The sequence below is a fragment of the Emydura macquarii genome, unplaced genomic scaffold (genome assembly GCF_026122565.2).
Source record: "Emydura macquarii macquarii isolate MOO-44397 ecotype Brisbane River unplaced genomic scaffold, CSIRO-AGI_Emac_v2 contig_2205, whole genome shotgun sequence".
NCBI lineage: Eukaryota > Metazoa > Chordata > Testudines > Chelidae > Emydura > Emydura macquarii.
The window spans coordinates 26,151,912-26,175,781 of record NW_027132342.1 but is presented as its reverse complement, the minus strand read 5'-3'; the positions used below and the strand labels follow the sequence as shown (position 1 = coordinate 26,175,781).

Below are 23,870 nucleotides of genomic sequence, written 5' to 3'. Positions count from 1 at the left end.
ATTCAGTCAGAGGAAAGAAACAGGAGTCTCACAGGACACACCTGCGCCTCTCAGAGCCTCCTGTGTGTCCTAAAGGGTCGGCCCAGCACCCCTCGCAATCCGGCACCTGGGGGCCTGGCCCACCCCCGGTATGCCACTGATGGATTGCTTGATAAGGTGGTCTCATTTAAACAGCATGCTTTTTAACACAACCAAATGCAAGGTCATACTTTTAGGGGAAAAAACATAGTTCATACTTGTAAGATGGGATACTTTATCCTGGAAAGCAGTGACTCGGAAGAGGACCTGGAGGTTATGGTAGACAACCAATTGTACTTGAGTTCCCAGTGCAATGCTGCTGCTAAGAAGGCAAACAGTCTTCAAATGTATAAGCAGGGGAATATCAAGCAGGAGTAGGGAGGTGGGATTACCTCCATATACAGCATTAGTTAGACTGTTAGCAGAACATCACATCCAGCTCTGGAGTCTACGTTTCAAAAAAGGATGATGAAAAATTGGAAAGGGTTCAGAAAAGAGCTACAAGAATAATCTGAGATCTGGAAAACATGCCTTATAGTTAGAGACTTAAGAAGCTCAGTCTCTTTAGTTTATCCAAGCAGAGGTTGAGGTATAGGCTATAGTGGTGAATGGAAGCACCCTGGAATGGCTCAGGTTGCCCTTAATGAGCCTCTACATTTGGTCTGTTCCTCAACTACCAAAACCATCTCCTGAAAACCTCATCTCAGAATGTTCAAGCCTCTCCTCCAGAATATTCAACATCAACATGAAGTCATTGAGAGTGTTGAGACAATGTGGACTGAAGTGGCAGCTCAAAACCTCCTTCCCCTCATACACAGCAGCATCTCCCAGCTCTCTCAGAGGATGGCCAAAATCAGCACTGCATAATGGGTAGCTGGCTAAAGCTGAACCTAGGCAAGCACCGAAGAGTGCTGAAAGGAAGAGGGAAGTGCTTTGAATAATTTGCCTCCTCTGTAACATACACCACTACCAAGGGTGCACATCCTCAAATTGTTAAATAGATCTCCACTGCCTTGGGTTCCTTTTGGATCCCTCCATGCTAATGGATGCCTAAAAAGCCATGGCAGCAAAAAGAGCCAATTTACATCTGAGTCTGGCCAAAACATTGTGCCCCATCCTATTGGGCAGAGATCTGGCAAAAAGGAATACACACATTTGTGATCTCTATAGTCAATCAGCAGCAGCTCTTCTACTTAGCAACACGTATTGTCATGAACACAGCACCCTCATGCTCTGTTATCTGCACAGGGTCTACATGAATACAGAAGCCAAGCCAAGTCAAAGCCCTCTATGGGACTGACTCTAGTTACCCAGGAAATTGCCAACCCTCCCAAAAGCTACATTCCACTGGAACCATTAAATGGTAAACCAACAGAGGAAATGCTTGTGAGCATGAAACAAAACTTTTATAAGAGCTGGAACTAGAAACTATGAACCTACAGGCCTCAGAGTTTTGTATTTATTTTCAAACTTAAACTTATTGCTCAGAAGGTGAGTCAAAAATGTTTCTCTCACACACCCATTCACACAAAATTCCCAATTATACCACCATTACCTACGTAGAATATAACTTTCCTCCATGAGGAGGCTTACTGAAACCTCTGGCAGTACTACTCTTCATTAGCAGGGCTGGGAGAATTTGGCACAAAATAAAAACCAAATACTCCAGCTCTTAAAAGCTAGATAGGAAGAGAGATTATTATTGCTATTTCTATACGTTTAGGAGGTACTCAGAGACGATGCTGGAGGACAATATAATATTTAGGTCACCAAATAGATGCCAAATTATTCTAAAAGCCATCTAGTGATTTTAATGACAAAGGTCTTTGCATCCTGATTAATATCTTGAATCACTTATTTGAAGTCAATAAATCTTAATTATCAGTTTTGTACCTACAGAAAATTAGGTATGCAATTAAAAAAAAAATCTAAGGAAGTGTTCTACATATGACTCATTTCTACATCTCCCATCCTGAAACACTAGTGTTTTTTTCTCCATATTTTGTTTTATGCTTATGTAGAGGCTGTGATTTCAGGTGTCCCAGTGTTATAAAGTAAACAAAAAAGGAAGTGAGTCATAACATCCCAGAAGATAACATATGTAACTTTTAAAATGCAAGGAAAGAAATTGGTTTTCTAGCAGCTGGATTTTATAAAACAAGCTAAACAAATTCCAAAAGGAAAACATTAATTAAAAACTTCAGTTTGTTTAGTGATCTGATGAAGGAAAACAGGGAAGTTGGGATAACTTTATTCATTTCTCTTCTGTTCACTTTAAACAACCTAAAAACCTCTTTAAATCAGATGTTGTCGAGATAAAGCTAAGTAAATATAATGTGACTTGACATGTTTTAAGATCAAAAGGACATTAAATCCTGTAGGCCTCATTTTTTCAGCACGTAAAAGTAATGAAGTTGGATAGGAAAAGTCATGTTGATTTTGTTGGTTTTGTTTCCTCTGTGATTTGCCCCCCAAATTACAGCTTTTGTGCTAATAAATAAACCACCTACTCTTTCCTTGCAGTGATCAAATCAAATCTCATCTTCCAACTTGTGTCTTCCCTCTCCTACATAAAATGCATACAAATTCACATTTAAGAACTTACTCTTTGCTGAAGAAACAATGTCATAAACCCAAGTACCTTGTTTCATTTTTTTCTTTTGTTTAAAACAAAGCATAAGAACGGCCATATCAGGTCAGACTAATGGTCCAACTAGTCCAGTACCCAGTCTTCCAACAGTGGCCAATGCAAGGTGCTTCAGAGAGAATGAATAGAACAGGCAAACATCAAGTGATCCATACTGTCAGCCATTCCCAGACTCTGGCAAACAGTATCCCTGCCTATCCTGGCTAATAGCCATTGATGGACCTATCTGCCATGAATTTATCTAGTTCTTTTTAAAACCCCATTGTAGTCTTGGCCTTCACAACATTCTCTGGCAAGGAGTTCCACAGGTTGATTGTGCGCTGTGTGAAGAAATACTTTCTTTTGTTCATTTTAAACCTGCTGCCTATTAATTTAATTTGGTGACTCCTAGTTTGTGTGTTATGAGAAGGAGTAAATAACACTTCCTTATTTCTCCACACCAGTCATGATTTTATAGATCTCTATCATAACTCCCCTTAGTCATCTCTTTTGCAAGTTGAAAAGTCACAGTCTTATTAATCTCTCCTCATATGGAAACTTTTCCATACCCCGAATCATTTTAGTTGCCCTTTTCCGTACCTTTTCCAATTCCAATATATCTTCTTTGAGATGGGGCAACCAGATCTGCATGCAGTATTCAAAATGTGGGCATACCATGGATTTATAAAGAGGCAATATGCTATTTTCTGTCTTATTATCTATCCCTTTTCTAATGATTCCCAACACTGTTTGCTTTTTTGACTGCTGCTGCACATTGAGTGGACGTTTTCAGAGAACTATCCACGATGACACCAAGATCTCCTTCTTGAGTGGTAACAGCTAATTTAAACTTCTACTATTCCAAACACATAGTACTCCAAACAGGGACTGAGTGACCACAATGATTGTGCATTTATAAGCAATATGTGCTTCATGAGAAAGCAGTGAGAGCATGTAGCTCTTTGTAAAACAGAAGATGAGTTTTAGTGTCATCACTGCAATAAGGTAATTGTTGTTTTTAACTAATTTTCAATAATGTTCATCTAAATGGCTCTTAATTCTGATGAAACACAGTACTTTATAAACAAACTACCTGAAACCATATATGGATCACTTCACCCATCATTGAAATATAGCCAACTCTGGAGTTAATTCAATGGCATACAACAATATGCCAAAACAATTTAGTACAGGAAATAAAAAAAGAATACAGTAGCAAACTGAACATGCACCTAGTATTTCAAAAAGCAAAGAGTGAGCTGGAATTTGGTCAGGTGGTCAATGTTTATAGACCTACTCTTGAAAAAAAGCCAGATTTATAATGACTGTTAGTAGTTAGAACCTCCTCCAAAAACACAGTTCCTACAGCAGTACAGTGCCTCATTCAGGACTGAGTCAGAGGGAAGAATTCTACATACAGAGACACTGACACTTATTCCTGCATTTCCTAGGTGTTTCAATCTATTCCTTGCAGAATTAAGAAGTGACAAGAATCAATATGGATAAGCTCTCGATAAACTATTTCATTCTGAAGATGCATTAAAAGGACTCCTAAGGGACACGCTCAAATTCTTTACATTAAATTAAACCACAAACGGGAGACATCTAGACAATTCAAATTTTCTACATGCTTCACAGTGCTCTTTAATGGGAAACACTGCTTGTTAACTGCTGAATGATGCCCTGTAGTTTTACACAGTATAGACTAACTGTGACTAGAATGACAGCTAAATCTACAATTTAAATTTTAGTATTTATTAGATTAAGTGTAAAATTATGTTAAAAATAAAAATTTATATAAAAATATTTCTTCCCACACCCAGGTCTTTTTGCTGACTTCCTGTCTGTTACCACAAGTTAAAGCTCCCCATCTTCACTGACATAGCCTTCATAATCTTGTCCCACATCCACTGATATTGTTTCTCCTACTCCCATCTTATTCCCCTTAATCCTTTCACATTAGTGCTCTTAGTCCTCACCTTTCAACACATACCTCGTGTTTCAGCCCCCCTCTGCTTACCAAGGCAGATCCCCTCTCCAAATAACTGAGTTTTCCAGGAATCCTTCCTACCTTCTCCTTAGCAGTAATTCCCCACACTGCCTCTTCCCTTTCCTTTTCTGTTTTGTCTACCTTTGGCCCATCAGAAATATGACCCCTAATCCACAAACTATGGTCTCAGTCCTGGAATTGGATCCATGCAGATAGATCCTGCAGTGACACAAAGCTTCATGCAGGTCACTAATCTCTAAAACTCTTGGAATAATTGTTCGGAGTAGGGAAGATATTTGGCATTCTGTATCATATGAAATTTTACTTCAATGTTCAAGCTCCGATCTCATGAGCACTTCCTAATACAATTATTTTATTTGCCCAGCTTTTTAACGCTCAGAAAAAAATATAAGGTAGGGAACTGTAGTACCAGAAACATTACTAAGTAACATGAACACATTAGACGGTGGTTAAATAAAGACACTCTGCTACTTTATTTCTTAATTCACCACCTCTAAATAGAGTCACTTAAGAATCTATTAGGCAAACAATGTATTACAAGTAATTAAAAATTGGAAATACATTAAATAGGGCAGAAATATGCATTTATAAGTGACTTTTTGTTTTCAAATAGGCTTGATTAATTATAGGACCATTAGATTGCTTAGCTAAATGAAGGCAGTTCTATATGCTAGAGCTACTCTCTTAAGTAAAGTAAAGCGAAAAGTGCAGTAAGTTGGTTACTGTTTGTTTAAATGTGTGCGCGCTGTGGGTTTGGTTTTTTTTTTTTTAAAAAAACCAATTAAATTAGATCCTGTAGAACCACATTTTTTCCCCATACAGGAAACATCTTGTTGTTTAAAGTTTTGATTGTATTTAACTGCTGCCCTCAAAAAGTCCCATAAAGCAGTTCATCCGCATAATTTATACATAATTTTATTCAGTGGAAAAAACAGCTCTCATGCATGTTGGTTCATGCAGGCACAAGAAAGGAAGCCTACTAATCTAACAGATGGGCGAACAAAAGTACTGACAATGCTTCTTTATGTGACCAAACAAACAAAAAAACTGAATAACTCCCTAAAATACAGGAAGCTTTCTTGTTTTAAATCAAGGATTTGCTTTGCAACTTTTGTAGCCATAAAATTGACAACAATACTTAAAAAGAAAAAAACCAAAACACCACAAATGTGGGTCAGGTCAAACTAAGAGTTTGTAATGAATGCTTTCCAATATGTATATCTGCATATGAGTGATCACCAGCTTGTAAGATCTTGATAAAGATCGGGTATGTCCTTGAGATAAAACTAAGTCTTTAGATGCCAATTAACATTAGCAACTATGTTAAGGTTACACAAATTGATAACAGAACACACAGATTAATATTTATTTTAGAGTGAAGAATGGATATTTGGGATTGCTTTGCCCAAGAAAATAAGAATCTAAGAAGGTAGTGGGGTGGTGTTTTCACTACACTTTAAACTGAAATGTATAGTATTTTAACTGGTCTGATTATAAAAGTCACTTTACCATAAGGCACAATATCCTTAACGGTGACAAATTCCAATAACCAGAGCTCAGCGAGATGAGCTTATTATACACCACTATAAATATGACCAATAGTCTACAGAAAGTCAAACAATATTTTTCAAAGTATAAGGGTCCTACTACAGGAATATATATACTTTGAAGAAAGTGAGAAGTATGAAATTGTCATAACTGTACCTAGAAAATAAAGATAAGTGCTAATTTTTAAAATTTTGATAACCTTGTGCCCTGTTGCTGGTGTCAAACAGATACTGCAGAATATCTGCATTTTTTCTGTTACACCGCAGGAAAAGTTGCCTCTTTCAAAACATCAAGGGGCTAAATTTTTGACAGTGAGGGTCGACTCACAGCAAAAATAGGTAGGTCAAAGAGCAGCAAACAAACACCAGAGTCATGCGAGATGTTTTCTCGAGTTAATGGCACTACACTGGTTTTAAAAACAATGGGTTTGAACGAAAAGCAAATGTACTGTTCAAGTGTAGCAATAAAAAGCACGAGGAGGTGAGCTCTCTTAGAAGAGGAAACGTTTCACAGAATATGAGGAGACGAGGACAAAAAGCTTTTAAAAGCGTTGGACACCAAAATAAAATAGAAAAAGAGTGAAAAACACTCCCCCAAGTCATGTCCTTGGGAAACAGAAAAACTCCCCCTCCCCCAAGCCCTCTCCTTCCTTCCAGCGCAAGCGAGCCAGGGCTTCCCACAAAAGGAAAAAATCCGTCCGACCATTCTAATGGGGACAAGATCTCCCAGGAGGTCCACCCACAACTAGGAGGGCTTTGTTTGTTTATCCAAAGGATGTGAACAGCCAAACGGAAGATGGACTGAGTGATTTTTTTTTTCTCGTGGCGGTCGCATTTGCGCTCCCAGCCCCGGACCCGGTGCATGCACCGTCCGCATCGGGGGCAACCGGGAGGAAGGAAAGAAAGACCCACGCCCCCCCCCCCACCAGCGTGGAATCGCTTTGAGCGGAGCAACCCCCCGCCCGTCCCCAGCGCGCTGCCGGAGAAAGCGCTCGCTGGCCTGGCGAGCCGGGACGGGGCGAGCGCAGAGGCGGAATCCAGCAGCGAGCCGGGGAGCAGGAGAGCCGCCCGCAGCCCGTGCACGAGCAACTTGCCCAACTCTCTGTCTGTCGCACGCCCCGGCGCATGTAACCGAGCGAGTGGCCGCCCGCCCGCGGGCAGAGAGACGCGGCGCCACGGCACACACTGAAGGGCTTCTCGGGAGAGGCGCAGCCCCCCTCGGGCACTTAGCCCCGCGGGAAGAGCGGGGGGGGTTCCTCGTACCTGGGCGTCCCGTGGGGAGCGGCAGCGCCCCATCCGCGGCTGTGCCTCGGGCGCGGGGCAGGCAGCGCGCCGCAGGAGGGAGAAAAGTCCCCCCCCAGCCCCCTGCACGCCAAACTTCCCCCCATGCCTGCCCTGGGCTCCTACCGGCTGAGCTCATGGTGCCTCCCACGCGCCTCTCCGTCCTCCTCCTCGCCCCCTTCTTAAGCCATGGCCCCGCGCAGAGCTGAAGAGGACGAGCCCATTGTGCCGCCGCGCTACTGCTGCAAGGCGCCCCCCGGCCGCTCCTCCATCGGGTCCCGCAGCTCCTCTCCGACTGAGCCGGACCGAGCCCAGCCGCAGCCACAGGCAGCTCTCGCAGCTTGCACAGCCCTGCGCTGGCCGGGCTGGGCGGAGCAGCGCCCCCTAGCGGCCGCGACGAGCCGCAGGCGCGGGATCGCTGGGCAAAGTCCCAAAGGCCGAGCTCTCTCTACCGCCCCTCACCACAGGCAACCACAAGAGGCTCCACCAATCAGCTCAACGCCCTGCCTTCCCGGAAGTGTGCTCCCGCGCTGGCTGCTGGGAGTTGTAGTTTTCCCTGAGCGAGGGGTTGGCCGGGCGAGGAGGCGCCGCCGGGGGTTGGGCGGACTCGCTTTCCCACAGTGCCCGGGGCGGGTGTCATGGCGAAGGATGACACCGGAGTTTGACGAAGAGGTGGTGTTTGAGGTGGGTGCGAGGGAGCCGCCTGGGCCCGAGCTTCCCGACGCTACTGGCGCTTCGGCTGCGCTGGCGGCCCCCGGGAATGGGCCTCTGGGGTGGGGTCTGCGGGCTGGGGGAGTCCTGGGGGGCAGCCCGGGGATGCTCAGACCGGGCGAGCTGGGCTGCAGCGCCCGGGCCAGTGCATGGGACTGGGCAGGGGTCGGCACGCAGGGACCCGGGGTGTGGTGAGACTGAGGCACGCTGGGCTGCAGCGCCCGTGTCAGGTGGGCAGGGGTCGGCACGCGGGGACCCGGGTGTAGTGCAGCCCAAGGATGCTGAGATGGGTTTGGTGGAGCAGCTTGAGCTCCATTGTGTGCTGCTGAGTGGGCAGTGGTAGTGGTAGTGGCCCAATATGACTTAATATCTGGAGTTGAAGGGCTGTAAGGCTCACATTTGAAAAACCCTAACTCCGTGCGGTTTGGATAACGAGCACAGCACTTAGCTACCATAATGATAGGAGTTAGAAATAGCTAACTAGATAGATTCAGAATGCAAAATCATAAGGGAGATGTCAAGAATTTGCTGGTGTAGCTGAGGTCTTAGTCTGGGAAACTGCAGTAGTACCGTGGTTGAAAAAGACTGGGAACTACTGCAGTAGATGAAAGCAGATCGAGAGCTCCTTTGTGGTATCACTTATGCAGGTAGTATCACTTCTGAATAATGAAGTTGAACAACTTATGTGTAGGAGTGCAAGTGTGTAACCATTCTTTTGTTTGGTGCTGTATGCTTTTTGGTATATTTTAATAATTTAAGATAAGTACAAAAATACTGTTTAAAATTAAACACGCTGGTATGCAGTCAGGTTAATCTGTGAACATTTTTCTTAGCTAACTGCAGTTAAGAAAAGTAGTAAGTATTTATAATCCACAGTATTTGTAAGGTTAGTAACAATGACAGTCCTTAGGCTTGACTTCAGTGGGACTATTCATGCATAAAACTGAGCACATACTGTACATGTTTATATTGACTTCAGTGAGGCACTAGTGAATGGCAGGATCAGGGATTCATCCTCTGTATCTAATAAATCCTATTTATAAATAAACATAATTCTTGCAAAAGTGTCCATGTAAATGCTAAATGTATATAATATCTATGCTGAATACTACTCTTTTCTGCATTTTGTAGTGTTTGTAGAACTTGTATAAGGTCTCTAGAAACTTTACAAATACATAACTGCATGTTATGTTAGTTAATTCTGTTAATATAGCTAGTGTGGACCTGATATATTTATAAAGTAATGGTTAAATATATCTGATGCATTTCAAGGACAAAAGCAATAGCTAAATATTCTAGCATATGCATTTAGGTCTGTAACCCTGAGAACCCCTCAGTGTCAAATAGCAAAGGGTTCACTGATCTGTAACAGCAAGTCCAAACTTACAATGCCCAGCACTCCACTTTCATGGTACTTATCCATAAATGATCTCATGTTGATCTTAAATGAAGCCAGGATCATGCTGATCATTAATATTGTTGTGACGTGTACAGATACTATGTAAAAAGTTATGTATGAGGAAAATATGTTCCTAAAGTCTGAATCAAGGCAGGGTTAACCGACAGATTTCTGCCAGACAAAGGATGTATGTTCACCTGTCTGCCTTGGTTCACATGTAAATTAAGCATTGTAAGCCAACACAATGGAAACCCCATTTGCATACAAAATCAGCATGAGGATGTGAAGTCAACATGAAGTCAGCACACCAGAGAATAAATCGTGGGGGCCTCATCCAGACTTTGTGAACCAACAATGAGTTTTGCAGGATATAAGAAAAAGGCAAAAGGACACCTCTTTCTTTCACCGAGGAAGCTAAAGGAAAGTGCTTTGGCATTCATGAAAGGGATTCAGACACATTGGTTGGAGATGCTGGGAAATTGTTTTAATTGAGATAGACTACTTTAGACAAGGGTTTAGGTTGTTAAGTTAAGGCTCTAGGAGGCATGTTATTATTTTGTTTTATATAAACCTTTCTGTTTGCATTATTATCCTTACTCACTATCTCTTAAATCTTAGCCTTTGATAATAAACTTATGATTGTTTTCATTATCAATATCTCTCAGTGCTGTGATGTTATATAGAAATTGATCCTCAGCTGAATCAAACAAACTTGTGCGTGCACTGTCTTCTTGGGGATAGCAAACCTGTTATTTCTGAGAGTCGCTAGTGATGGGGGCTGGATATCACAGGGGAATGCTGCAAAGGGGCTCAGGGACAGGGGTGCACCTATTGTTAACCTGCAAAGCAAAGTGAGGTCTGGCAATCCCCTGAGAAGATTTCCAGAGGGGTAGCCGTGTTAGTCTGTATACAGCAAAAACAACGAGAGTTCTGTGGCACTTTAAAGACTAACAAATTTAATATTTGCAGACAAAGCTTTTGAGAGACTTCAGCTCTCTGAGTCTGAAGTCTCTCAAAAGCTTTGTCTGCAAATATTAAATTTGTTAGTCTTTAAAGTGCCACAGAACTCTCGTTGTTTTTCCTGAGAAGATTGTTTGGGTAGCTAATGGGCTGGTGTTGTAGGGAGCTATTAAGCACTATTAAGTCTCGCTGTCACTGGAGGCAGGTGGGTAACAATGTGACTCCTGGTCCTGGATATCCTGAGAGAGTTTCACAAGGTTAGCCTGCATTTGCAGGTGTATAGAGAAAATTGTAGATGTCGTTTTTTTTAAAAGAAAATGAATTATTACATACTTATGGCTATTGGTTTCTAGAGAGTGGAACCAACCCACTACATAAATAATTCTTTTATTAGGCTATGGAGATACTAAATGTTCTAGTACAGTGGTTCTTAACCTTTCCAAACTACTGTACCCCTGAAGCCTGAGTCCCACCCCCACGGGGCTGAGGCATGTAACTTAGTTTCATGGCCCCCCTGTGGCTCCAGGCAATTGCCTTTCTTGCCACCCCCAATACCAGATCTGCACTTGCGACCCCTCTAAACCCCCAGGTTAAGAAACACTGTTCTAGTAGTTAGTAGATCAGTGTTTCTCTCATGACTTTAATAAATAATAGTTTAGATGCTACTTGTAACTGGTTATAGAAAAGTACAATCAGTTTTATAGGGTTTCTTTCTTACAGTAATTTAAATTTGTCAGTCTGCTGATAAGAAAGAAGGTCCTTTCATGGATCATTAACTGGTAAAAAGATAGGAAACAAAGTCAGAATAAATGGTCAATTTTCACAATATAGAGAGGTAAATAACTGTGTCCCACAGACCTGTATTGGGACCTATGCTGTTCAACATATTTATAAAGAATTTGAAAGAGAGGGTGAACAGGGAGGAAGCAAAATTTGCAGATGATACAAAATTACTCAAAATAGTTCAGTCCAAAGATGACTGCAAAAAGTTTCAAAGGGATCTTAAAAAAGTCGGCGACTGGACAACAAAATGGCAGATGAAGTTCTATATTGATAAATGCAAAAGAATTGTACATTGGAAAAATAATCCCGACTATACATACAAATGATGGGTTCTAAATTAATGTTACCATTCAAGAAAGAGATCTTCAAGTCTTTGTGGATAATTCTCTGAAAATATCTGTTCAATGTGCAGAGGCAGTCAAAAAAGCTAACAGAATGTTAGGAACCATTAGGAATGGTATAGACAGAAAATATTGTAATCATAGAATAGTAGGACTGGAAGGAATCTCGAGAGATCATCTAGTCCAGTCCCTTGCACTATTGGCAGGACCAAGTATTATCTAAACCATCCCTGACAGGTCTTTGTTTAACCTGTTCTTAAAAGTCTCCAGTGATGGAAATTCCACGACCTCCCTTGGCAATGTATTCCAGTGCTTAACTACCCTGACAGGAAGAATTTCCTAATATCTGACCTGAGCCGCCTTGCTGCAGTTTAAGCCCATTGCCTCTTGTCCTATCCTCACAGGTTAAGGAGAACAATTTTTCTCCCTCCTCTTTGTAACAACCCTTTTTTGTACTTGAAAACTGTTACTGTGTCCCCCTTCAGTAGTCTTCTCTTCTCCAGATGAAACAAACCCATTTTTTTTCAATCCTCCTTCATAGGTCATGTTTTCTAGACTTTTAATTATTTTTGTTGCTTTTCTCTGGACTTTCTCCAATTTGTCCACATCTTTTCTGAAATGTGGCACCTAGCACAAGACACAATACTCCAGTTGAAGCCTAATCAGCGCAGAATAGAGCAGAAGAATTACTTCTTGTATCTTGGTTACAACACTCCTACTAATACATCCAAGAATGATCTTTGCTTTTTTTGCAACAGTGTTATCCTGTTGACTCATCTTTAGCTTGTGATCTGTTATGATCCCCTGATCCCTTTTTGCAGTACTCCTTCCTAGGCAGTCATTTCACATTTTGTATGTGTTCAACTGATTGTTCCTTCGTAAATGAAGTACTTTGCATTTGACCTTTTAAATTTTATCCTATTTTCTTCAGACCATTTCTCCAGTTTGTCCGGATCATTTTGAATTTTAATCATAATCTCCAAAGCACTTTCAACCCCTCCCATCTTGGTCTTGTCTGCAAACTTTATAAGTGTACTCTCTGCCGTTAGCTAAATCACTGATGAAGATATTGAACAGAACCTGACCCAGAACTGATCCCTGTGAAACTCCACTCAATATGCCCTTTTAGCTTGACTGTGAACCATTGATAGCTACTCTCTGGGAATGGTTTTCCAACCAGTTATGCATCCACCTTATAGTAACTCCATTTAGGTTGTATTTCCCTAGTTTGTTTATGAGAACATCATACAAGACAGAATCAAAAGCCTTACTAAAGTCAAGGTATACCACATCTACTGCTTCCCCACTATCCATAAGGCTTGTTACCCTATCAAAGAAAGCTATCAGGTTGGTTTAACATGATTTGTTCTTGACAAATCCATGCTGACATTATTTATCATCTTATTATCTTCTAGATGTTTGCAAATTGATTGCTTAATTATTTTTCTGGGTACTGAAGGTAAGCTGACTGGTCTGTAATTCCACGGGTGTCCTTATTTCACTTTTAATAGATGGGCACTATTTTTGCTCTTTTCCAGTCCTCTGGAATCTCTCCCATCTTCCATGACTTCTCAAAGATGTTAATGGCTCAGATATCTCCCCAGTCAGCTCCTTGAGAGTTTATCAGGCCCTAGTGACTTGAAGACATCTAACTTGTCTAAGTAGTTTTTAGCTTGTTCTTTTCCTATTTTAGCCTCATATCCTACCTCATTTTCACTGGCATTCATTATGTTAGACATCCAATTGCTACTAACCCTTTTTGGTGAAAACTGAAACAAAAAAGTCATTTAGCACTTCTGCCATTTCCATATTTTCTTTTGTATTTCCCCTTTCATTGAGTAACGGGCCTATCCTACCTTGGTCTTCCTCTTGCTCTAATGTATTTGTAGATTGTTTTCTTGTTACCCTTTGTGTCTAGCTAATTTAATCTCGTTGTGTGCCTTGACTTTTCTAATTTCGTCCTTACATACTTCTGTTATTATCCTTACATACTTGTTATTTGTAATTTGACCTAGTTTCCACTTTTTGTAGGACTCTTCTTTGAGTTTCACATCACTGAAGATCTCCTAGTTAAATCAGGGTGGTCTCTTGCCATACTTCCTATCTTTCCTACGCAGTGGAATAGTTTGCTCTTGTGACCTCAATAATGTGTGTCTGAAAAACTGCTAACTCTCTTGAACTGTTTTTCCTCTTAGACTTGATTCCCATGGGATCTAGCCTACCAAGTCCCTGAGTTTGCTAAAGTCTGCCTTCTTGAAATCCATTGTCTTTATTGTGCTGTTTTCCCTCCTACCATTCCTTAGAATCATGAATGCTATCATTTCACGGTCACTTCATCCAAGCTGCCTTCCTCTTTCAAATTCTCAACCAATTCCTCCCTATTTGTCAAAATCAAATCTCCACATTAGTATACAGATATCTAAGATACTGATTTGATTTCCCTTATATGTTCTCTCTTGTCTCTCCCTTATCACTGCTGTAATGGCCCATTCGCCCCTCAGATTCCGACCCTTCTCTTGGTCTCCATGTTTTTTACTTAACTGTGGGCTTTTGTCCCCTCCGTCCCCACCCCCCATTTCTCACCACATGCTCGTAGCAGTCTTACTGGCTGAACTTCTTAGGTCAGAACCCCTTCTCCAGTTCAGTGGCTGCTTCTTTTGTCCCTTGTGGTGCAGTGAATTTATGGACAGAGAGAGAGAGGAGGGATACTGGGGTGTTTGTCCCTCTTTTTATAGTGTCAGTCTCCCCTAAAATATTTCCAGCTGAGATTCTAGAGACAGAGTGTATAGGAAAGGATGTTTCCTGCTGCTTTTCCTCACCTGTTGGAGTTTCTTTTGTTTCCTTTCTGCTTGATGACTCTGTTTACTGCTTAAATGCAAATTAAGCAGAGCACACATTCTTGTCACATAGCTATTTTAGCATTATACTGTCATCCATCACCATAGTATCTGAGCACCTTCCAGATGTAATCAGTAGCAATAGCGAAGTCCCTAGTGAATAACCAAATAGTTCAGATTATGGTCTAGCCAAATTATTCCGGATTTGCTAGACAGAACAATTTAAAACTACTGGATTTAGTAGGCATTATAAATGAAGATCCTGTTACTCTGCCCTTCCCCCTGCTTCTGGTTTTTGCATTTTCTCCCTCAATAATTTCAGTATCTGATTTTTGATTTTCCAAGCAGCCATCTGAAATTGATGTGATTCTTGACTTGCTGGCAATGGGGTTCTGCATATAGCACTAATGAAACTGATCTTGTTAATTTCACTGTGCCTCTGCTTAGAAAAGCTATCAGCTATTGCAGATATATTGGAGCTGCCTGCCTGCAGACTCAGGGATGACACTATGTTGGTTCACCCTTGGTTCACTTTTGGAAGATTATTCTTGCAGCCATAAAGTCTAGAAACTTTAAATGAAAGCTTAAATTCTGGAGACGATAGTAGAAGCTCTCTCTTGCCAGAGCAAGCTTTCCCACTCACCAGGAGTGGATTTTTAAAGCCTTGCCTACATTTAATGAGGTTATACTGACATATCCCTTAATTGGGGTTTTGTGGTGTTTTTTTGGTACAGTAACATTTTTAAAACATCACTTTGTATCATCTTTTATCACTTTGTATCATCTTTGTGAAACTGCAATATTAGTGCTGTGTAATATTTAGTAGTAGAGATCCTGACTGATAGTTATCCAGAGACAATAGTACCGTAGCAAGAAAAGTGACCAGAATAATTTAGATGCATAAAAACATAAAGTGGTCTTCAACAGTTGTGGTATGTCACTCTTTCTAGTTCCCTAGTATACTTCTCTATGCTCAGAAGTTTTCTGTAACTTCTTCATAGTTCAGATCCATTTCCATTGTCTTTCTGGTGGCTATCAGACTTTCCTCAGAGTTTTCTTGGTTAAACACTTGACTCTTTACTTCGAAACCTAGCGTTTTTCTCTCCAAACTTTCTCAAGCCCTTCTCTCTAAAGTAATATTGTTTATTCATATATTACTTTTTCAGTCATCAGTAAAATGAAAGGAAATACAGCGTGGCAAGCTTCCCAGTTTTGTGCAATTCCTATAGGTACAGAATTATCTCTTCTTTCTTTGAGTAAAGTATCCCTAAATGGACATAAAAGGGTCATTAGCGCCAAGCAACATCAAGCTTTCCTTACTGTAAGCATGGCTTTCCCTCCCCCCATTTGTTGTAATTTATTCATGAGGCTTGTACCATTGTTGGAAACATTAGCATTCACAAAGTCTCATGGATATTTTCTTTAATGTTATTCATTGGGTACTTGAGTACTAATGGAAGTAGTATGCCCATTCCTTGACATAGAAACTGCCAAACTATCATGACATCATTATTATAGTTAAATCTCAACTCTTATGCTAGATCTTGTGGATGTCTGTCCAGTGGTATGACCTTAATTCTATCTAGTCTTGAATTTGCTATTAATTCATTCAGAATCCCCAAATTAGATAGTACAGCTTTGTACCAGACTTAATTGTTTCATGTAACTGATATAGTCCTGTCCCCTCTTCAACCTCAACATTTACAGGAGGGAGTAAAAACAGCCTGTGAGGGGATGTATAAACCCTGCACTGGGAGTGAAAGGGTTAAGGAACAACTCTGGGCCCAGACAGCCCCACCCAGTCGCCTCCTGCAGAGCCTGCCCAGACAGTCCCACCCAGTTGCCTCCACAGTCAGGAGGAGGTGGGGCTTAAAAGGCTCAGCTCAGAAGGGAGCTGACTAGGCAGGGAGAAGGACCTGGCCTCAGGAGATCCTGAGGAAGAATGAGGAAGCTGCTCCTCTGCAAAGAGAGAAACTGATTTGCTAGAACCCAGACAGACTAAAGGCACTGTGTTTGTTCTGTGTTACTGTGATTACAGACTGGAAAAGCTTGAACTATAGAGTGGAAGGGTAGGTGTGGCCCAGAAAGGACTGTCTAAGGTGCTGCTGGGTGCCTGACCTTGGCTACCCACAGAGACCCCTGGGCCAGAGCCTGGTAGAGGATAGCAGGGGGGAGTGCAGGCCCTCCCATTCTAATGATTAGGTACTCTATCAAGCACCAACCTTTACACATCCATACAACCAAAGTATAAGATTACTTTTTCTCCTCTGGCAGTTCAGAATCCCAGAGGAAAGACTAGCCTGTATCAAAAAGAAGTTTTGGAAGCTGGGTCTTGAGGACAAAGGTACAGAGAATCAAAACCTCAGATCAAAGTTCATAGCTCAAGCCTCTCTTCATAATAGATTGAACACTAATCCTCTGAAATGTGAGGAATTTGGTTATGCAGTCAGCTTTTGAACATGCAAATTCACATCCCCCCCATTAAAGAGATCTTGAGTTTGAACTATGTTTTATTTCAGGCCTATTCCTAATACACACAGTCAGACTCAGATAGGTTGGGAAAATAGATATTTGTGTGCAGAAAAGAAATCCTCTCTAGGATTAGAGGGAAACTGTCTTCTTGCAGGAGTGGAAGAAGCCCACTACCAGAAATAAGCCCTTATGAGGAATATACAAATCCCACACGAGTACGGAAGGAGTTAAGCAGCTACTCTGGCAACCCCACCCCACCAGACCTGCAATGCATGCATTGCTTGGAGGAGGAACTCAAGAGGGCAGGCCAGCTCCATTGAGGTGGACAGTGGAAGGGAACAGACCTATGCTCTGAGCTCTTGGGAAGGAGCATCACAGAGCTTGTTGCGCGAGACCTGATAATACTGACCTGACCAAGCCTGCAAAGGAGGGGCTGGGGATTGTTTTAGAAGTTCACAAACTTTGTTTTTTGTTCAGTTCTTTACTTTACCCTGTGGGAAAAAGGGGACTCTGGTATGAAGTGATCCAGAGATACAGCTGCATAGCACCCCAAAGTGCAGGACTTAGCTGGCCACTATCAGGCCCTGGATCAGCGCCCATTTGAGATGGTGGGCCCAGGTTCCCCTAACAATCCTAAAGAAGTGACAACAATAGGAGACTATCCTGAGCAAGGAATCAAGCTGAAGAAGGCCCTGGACACACAAGTGTGCAGACCCCAAGTCCCTGACCGAAGGAGAAGGCCCCAAAGCCGTTTCAGGCATCAAAAGACTTCTCCATTATCTGACTTTCTTTGGTGGACTGGAGTTCATGACCTGGCTGGATGGCTGAGTCATGCTAGGGCCAGATTACTACAGGATCAGAGCTGCTGTCAAGAGGGGTACCTGGAAAGAAGGGGTCCTACCATGCATTACCTGACCACTGGGTGTCGCCGGTGGTGAATGACCCTCTTCACAGTCTTGAAAACAATGGATAAAAGGATATGCCATTAAATGTATAAAATATCCAAAACAGCAATTCATTCAAGCAAAGCCTCCTGTTAATCGTGATATAAACTGCCATCAATTTTCTTTTCCTATAGATACTCTAGGACCTATTCTCTAGTCTGAAAGATTTGAGTCTGTTCTGCCTCTTTTGCAACCCTCAAGAAATCCAGAAAAAATTATACCTTGAGTAGCTAAACAAATATGCCAGATATCGGAAGTTCAAGAAGAACGTGGTGATGGCTACACTTTCAGACATCAAGCCAGGAGACTACATGGTGTTGATTGACATGGGGGTAGCATAGCTTAGACATTTCAATATTCATTTGTCACAGAAAGTTTATTGGATCCTTGTGAAATTCAGAACAATTCTAATGGAAGGCTCTACCTTTTTCTGGCATAATGAAGCAAATTTTAATATACACTTTAGAAGATGTATGTGTTTTCTATATAGCTAAAATAGCCATGCACATGTGCAGCGTCACTCTTCTTTGGTTAAAATGTTTAACTGTAACCTGGCACAAAGTGAATTTTCCAAACCCTCATCACTTGTTCAATCAAAACCAGTTTTTACCAAGACATTCTGACACTTCCCAGTGAAAATTATTCCCCTCACCCAATTTCAGCTGTGCTAGAACAGTGTTTTGTTTTGTTTTGTTTCTTCCAGAAAAACAAGTCTTACATTTTTATTTTATTTAGTGTGGGGAAAGTCTACATTACCTTCTCTCATTCAAAAACACCTGAAATCGTTTTGGCTCAAAACTTCAAAAGAGTTTTCTTTTTGACAGAAATCAAACCTAGAATTCTTCAGTCAGAAGAATGAGTCTCAGAACGTTATAAATGATGGAAAAAGTGGTTGGAATGGAACACTCCCACAGTCTTAACAATAGCAATTGAGAGCACACCAGCTATAATAGTCTTATGATGTTGTAGAATCACAGAAGTGTAGGACTGGAAGAGACCTCAATAGGGTACTTTATTATGACACCAAATACTGAATAGGCTAAGGAAGTACTATTTCCTGCTCTCCTCCCATTTTATAAACCTATTGCAGGATTTCATACACAAAATAAAGCCCATTTAAAATGTACACTTCGGTCAAAAACATTTTACCTACCGTTGTCACAAGCAGCATCCAATATTACTATAATTGAAAGACGGGAGGAAAAATGACTTTTCTCCTTTTTCCCCTCCCATTTTGTTTAGTTCATGCATTTGACAGCACTTTGTGTATATTCAGTTTTTCTCTCTCTGTTCAGTCTATCTTTTTCCCCAGTTTCTGTAGACCTTTCACACAACAACAAGGGAGAGAAAATAAGATAATTATAAGTTTTAAATATTAGAAAATGTGATTATAATACCACAAAAATTGGCAGGAGGATTCAGAGGCATGTTTAGTACATGAAACTATTTCAACTCATGGTCTGAAATTGACTAGATATTAAGCTGAAATGTCATACAAGTAGACTGTCATAGGGGAAAAGAGATGGGAAAAATGTTAGCAGAGGTACATATAGAAATCTAAAATGTATTAGGTATTGTAACTTCTCCCTCAGAAAAGGTCAGCAGTAATGTTATCTTACCTCTTTCTCTCAAGATTTCTTGTACAATCAAAACTATACACTGTGCAATCCATTGGGACATCTGGATGTCTGGGACTGCAAAGGTTAGCAATTTGTAAGACTGCTTGTTTCTGAGTTAGATATTTTGGCATATAGTTCTGTAACTTTTCTGTACCTATAGTAGTTTTGTTGTATTTCAAATGTGAATGAAATGGTTAATATTCTAGTTAAATGAAAGTCAGAAACCCCAGAAAAAACTGTTTCTGTGATCTTAAAGTAGACAATTGAGAATCCATCTTTAGCTCTTTGGCTGAATATATTACATATCCTCCTAGATATGTGCTTTTTAAAAAATGCCTGCCTTCAGGCACTAGGTTAAGTAACAGAAGTTTGTGGCCCTGCAAGATATTTCCTACTTGGCTGTTTAACCTTCCAGAAGGCTTCTGCTATTTTGTTGTTGTTGTTGCCTTTTTGTTCTGCCAATCCTGTTTTGTAATAGCTTATATTTTTGCTACACAGGATCTCTAGAATATCCTGACAATGATACCAATGTGTTAGACTTCATTCCTCAGGGATCAAATATGGGGGAGGGGAGAAGTAATGGTGCTCTCCGGAGTGCCACCAACACACCTGCTTCCTTGTAACATCACAGTGTGACAGTACTCACAGTACCTTGCCTTAATTATAATGTGATCGTCCCTCTTTCTTCTCATGTGTTTTGCTCAGTGGTGAAGTAGATAATAATGTTGAGATGTATTTGATCTTTGGGATTCAGAGTTAATGCCAATTGAAGTGGATAAGGAAAGGTCACTCCTCAAAGCTATTGTTTAAAGCTTTCTGCAGACTCAAAGTGTTATGTTAGTTCAGACTGACTCTTTGGTTTAAAAAAAGATCAGCTTATCGAGCTGCTGCAAACTAGCCAGCAGCTCCTTACTCAGTTGAGTTTTGCTTGTGTAAGGAATATGGGATTGGATGTTTGCGCATCCCTAAACTTCCTGAATCAAGCTCCAGATACAGATTCTGGGAGCATCCAACAGCATTTTTCTTTACTTGTCTCCCTTCCTTCTGCCCTCTATCGATGGTGTGCTTAACACTTTTTGCTGTGCTTTTTCTGTTACGATTCTCCACCTATGTATTTGTCATGAAGGCTTTATTGGACTGTGCAGACTGTACCTGGCAGCCCCTGTTTTGAGTACATAAACCAGGGGTGTCAAACATCCGGCCCAGCCGGATACGACCCACCAACCTTTTTGGTCCGACCCCCAGCGGCAACGCTCGCTGCTGCGACATCTCACGGCATTGTATTCTCTGGCGGCAGCACTGCCACAAGATCTGTGTACTCTGGCGGCAGCACGTGGAGCACTGTGTGCATGAGATACAGTGCTCCGAAAGGCAGGAGAGGGACAGTGTGGTCTTGGAGCATCGCGCCATACTATAATTCTTAATCATTGATCGATTCTTTTAATCGTAAAATAGTAGTAGTTCTAGAAGTTAATTTACTGCAGTCTTTATATCGCTGATATCTAGCAAATAAAATATAATACTACATAAAAATGATTGTGCCTAGTATTTCGATTTATGGTATGTATAGCACATTTGAAGTACATTTAATTCAAATCTGGCCCACCATAGCAAATGAGTTTGACACCCCTGACATTAACAGTATTGTGCTGTCAGCGCAAATGAGAACCCTGTCTAGTATTACATAAATATATGTTATCTTAACATTTCTGTATAAGGCACTTCTGTGGTGGTAATAACATGCAGCTACCCACAGAACCTGCGTAAGGAAAAATGCTTACAGCTTTATTTTCTTACAGTTACAATGGTGTGGAACAACACACATGCCATAGAACTTACTTAACCCTTTCAGTGAAGTTAGATGCCCAAGATAATAATTAAATTATGTTGTATATCAAAAATTTGCCAGGAATCATGAGAGGGAGAGGTAAACAGATCCAAGGACTGCTTTGAATAATGTATTTAAGCTACATTTTGCTATAGCTTTTCTGCTGAAGTACGAAAGAAATCATGTACTGTATACTACCAGTTACAGACAAAATGGAGTAGAAAATTTAAATGACTTTCTTTCACTGTCTCAAAGTCATTGTCTAATATTAGCCTTAGCGCCATTGGCTGGATGATAGTCAAATCAAATGAAGATGTGATTACCAGCCCAGAGAATATAACCAAGACTTTTAAATACTATTGCTTGGAAAGCCTTTTAAATGGTTTTCATCTAATGTTGATGTGCAGTAATTCTTTTAAGCAGTATCTTTTTAAAAGCCTTTAACAATCCATCATCCGCTTCTCCCTTCCCCCAGTTATAAAGCAACATTAGTCAGGAAAAATGGCACAGTCCTGGTAAGTTTCAAACTGCTTCTACTGATGCTGCCAGGAAAATGCTATTGTGCAAGAGCACAGGTGCAATTACACTGACTGTTACTTCTCATCTTCTGCTTGGGTCACCCTGGAGGGACATGTGGAAAGAAACAGGGAGGTGGGAGAGATTATCACAGGCACAGAAGAGGAGTATAGGAGAGAGAAATGGAATTCCCTTTTCCAGGAGACAGACTGCACTATCTGTGAGTTTTTAACTCTTTTAAATATAGACTTAAAAATTGTTTTGCTTTGATTTTGGCCTTTGCTGTCACTACAGTAAAAATGCATTAATGTTTTTATTGAAAGTGCTGTTTAAGGTGGTACTGGAGGTGATGTAATCTCTGGTAGTGTTCTGTTCACATAGCAGCATCTTCAGCGTCAGAGGAAAGCATTCCAGTGTTTTAAGAAAAGCTCTTAAAACATGCTAGTCTGGAGAACGTATTAAATGTTATTTTAAGGCGATATCGTTTAGTTAGCTAAAATTTTTAAATTAAAGGTTGGGGCTGGAGAAGATTTTTCTAGGTAGTGAATTTGTGGTAATAGAAAATGTTAGTTTTATTGAGGAGCCCTCATGTTTTAGAGATTTACTGGAAAAACCCTGAGACATTTGCCTTATGATGCATCAGCAGAAATAACTTGGGCGTAGCTTTGATTTTAGTTGCTATTGTAATAAGTCAACGAAAGCGTCTAGCATGGTAGTCTTATTCATTATTACAATGTTGTTTGTCATAATTTGCAGAGACATAGTGTAATATGATCATTATGAAAAACTACAATAGATTTACATATTGTTGGGGAGACAGCTCATCTTTTACTGTCTACTGTCTACTTAACTAGAAACTTCCTCCTGTAATAATCTTCCTGTCACACAACATTGCACAATTGTTGGATTTCTCATCTATCTTTAGCTTTTGTTTGTTTATTATTCAGTTCGTTTTTTACAGTAGGCTTGATCTGAGTTGCACACAAGACTCAAACTTGATCTCAGTTTAGAAAGGGTTTAACTAATTCATTGCTGTGTGGCAGCTAACTTGGCTTGCACATGACTGCCTGAGACAAATTAGAATGGAAAGAGAAAAGTTTTTGTTGGATCATAAAAATATTTTTTAAACTTTTCTAGAACAGACTATCCTATTTAAGGCTTTATTCTCCCCGTCAGTGAGAGTTACATATGTGCATCAAAGGAAGATAAACATTAGTTTCTTGGTAATCCTAGAATTGTTTTCAGTTTCCAACACACAAAACTGACAGTTTTCACAGTAAAGTGACTTTTCATGCATGTAATACTCGATGTTTTATGATTACAGCAATATACACCTATTGAACCTTGACATATTCAAGCAAACAATGAGTAAGAGTCAGAGGTTTAACTATTGGTAAAATAGCTTAAAAGTAAGTTTGCTCTCAGTTTTAGGGGACAATGAGGGAACAGGTGATTTAGATGAGTGGCCTGGAATTAGAAGAACTTCACAAACAAATACAGCTCATATTAGAATCTAGTCCTAAAATAAATCCTACTCCCATTGAGTAGTACCTTATATTGTATATATTCCCACTGGAAACTAGAGATACCATGAAAGGCACACTCTGTAAACTGAACAATTAAAATAATTTCTCCTGAAGTTTTATAACTGAAACATTGCAACATCCTGCTATCTATGATAAGCAGAAATGAAATTAAGAAACAAAAATGATACTGACTAGGCTAGTTTTTGTCCAGGCTGAGAAAAATGCAAAAGTGTAAATAATCAAAAATAAAATATTTTAAAAATACTTTCATTTTTAATAATCTAAGTCTGTATTAGCCATAAGAAATATTTTAATACTTTAAATATTTTAATTTAACATATCCCTTTTAAGTCACCTCATTATAAATTAGTACCTGAGATTTTGACATGAAGAAGGCTCTCTTTCAAAAGCCAATTAAATGTTTAAAATTATAACTACCTGCTAAGTGCAA

The 23,870-nt window shown here is 40.5% G+C and overlaps 2 protein-coding genes across 3 annotated transcripts in view; one reads left to right on the top strand and one right to left on the bottom strand.

Annotated features, from left to right (window-relative positions):
- FGD6 (FYVE, RhoGEF and PH domain containing 6) overlaps window positions 1-7,975 on the bottom strand; it is a 103,211-nt gene extending 95,236 nt beyond the window's left edge. Inside the window, exon 1 of the mRNA XM_067559791.1 lies at window positions 7,610-7,975. Within this exon, the coding sequence (XP_067415892.1) occupies window positions 7,610-7,622 (13 nt within the window). The 5' untranslated portion in view covers window positions 7,623-7,975. The remainder of the gene's footprint in view (window positions 1-7,609) is intronic.
- Window positions 7,828-23,870, top strand: part of VEZT (vezatin, adherens junctions transmembrane protein) — an 87,247-nt gene continuing 71,204 nt past the window's right edge. The window contains exon 1 of one of the 2 annotated variants that reach the window (XM_067559793.1): window positions 7,828-8,167. In XM_067559793.1, the coding sequence (XP_067415894.1) occupies window positions 8,132-8,167 (36 nt within the window). In that variant the 5' untranslated portion in view covers window positions 7,828-8,131. The remainder of the gene's footprint in view (window positions 8,168-23,870) is intronic. The other variant, XM_067559792.1, reaches the window with a different exon arrangement.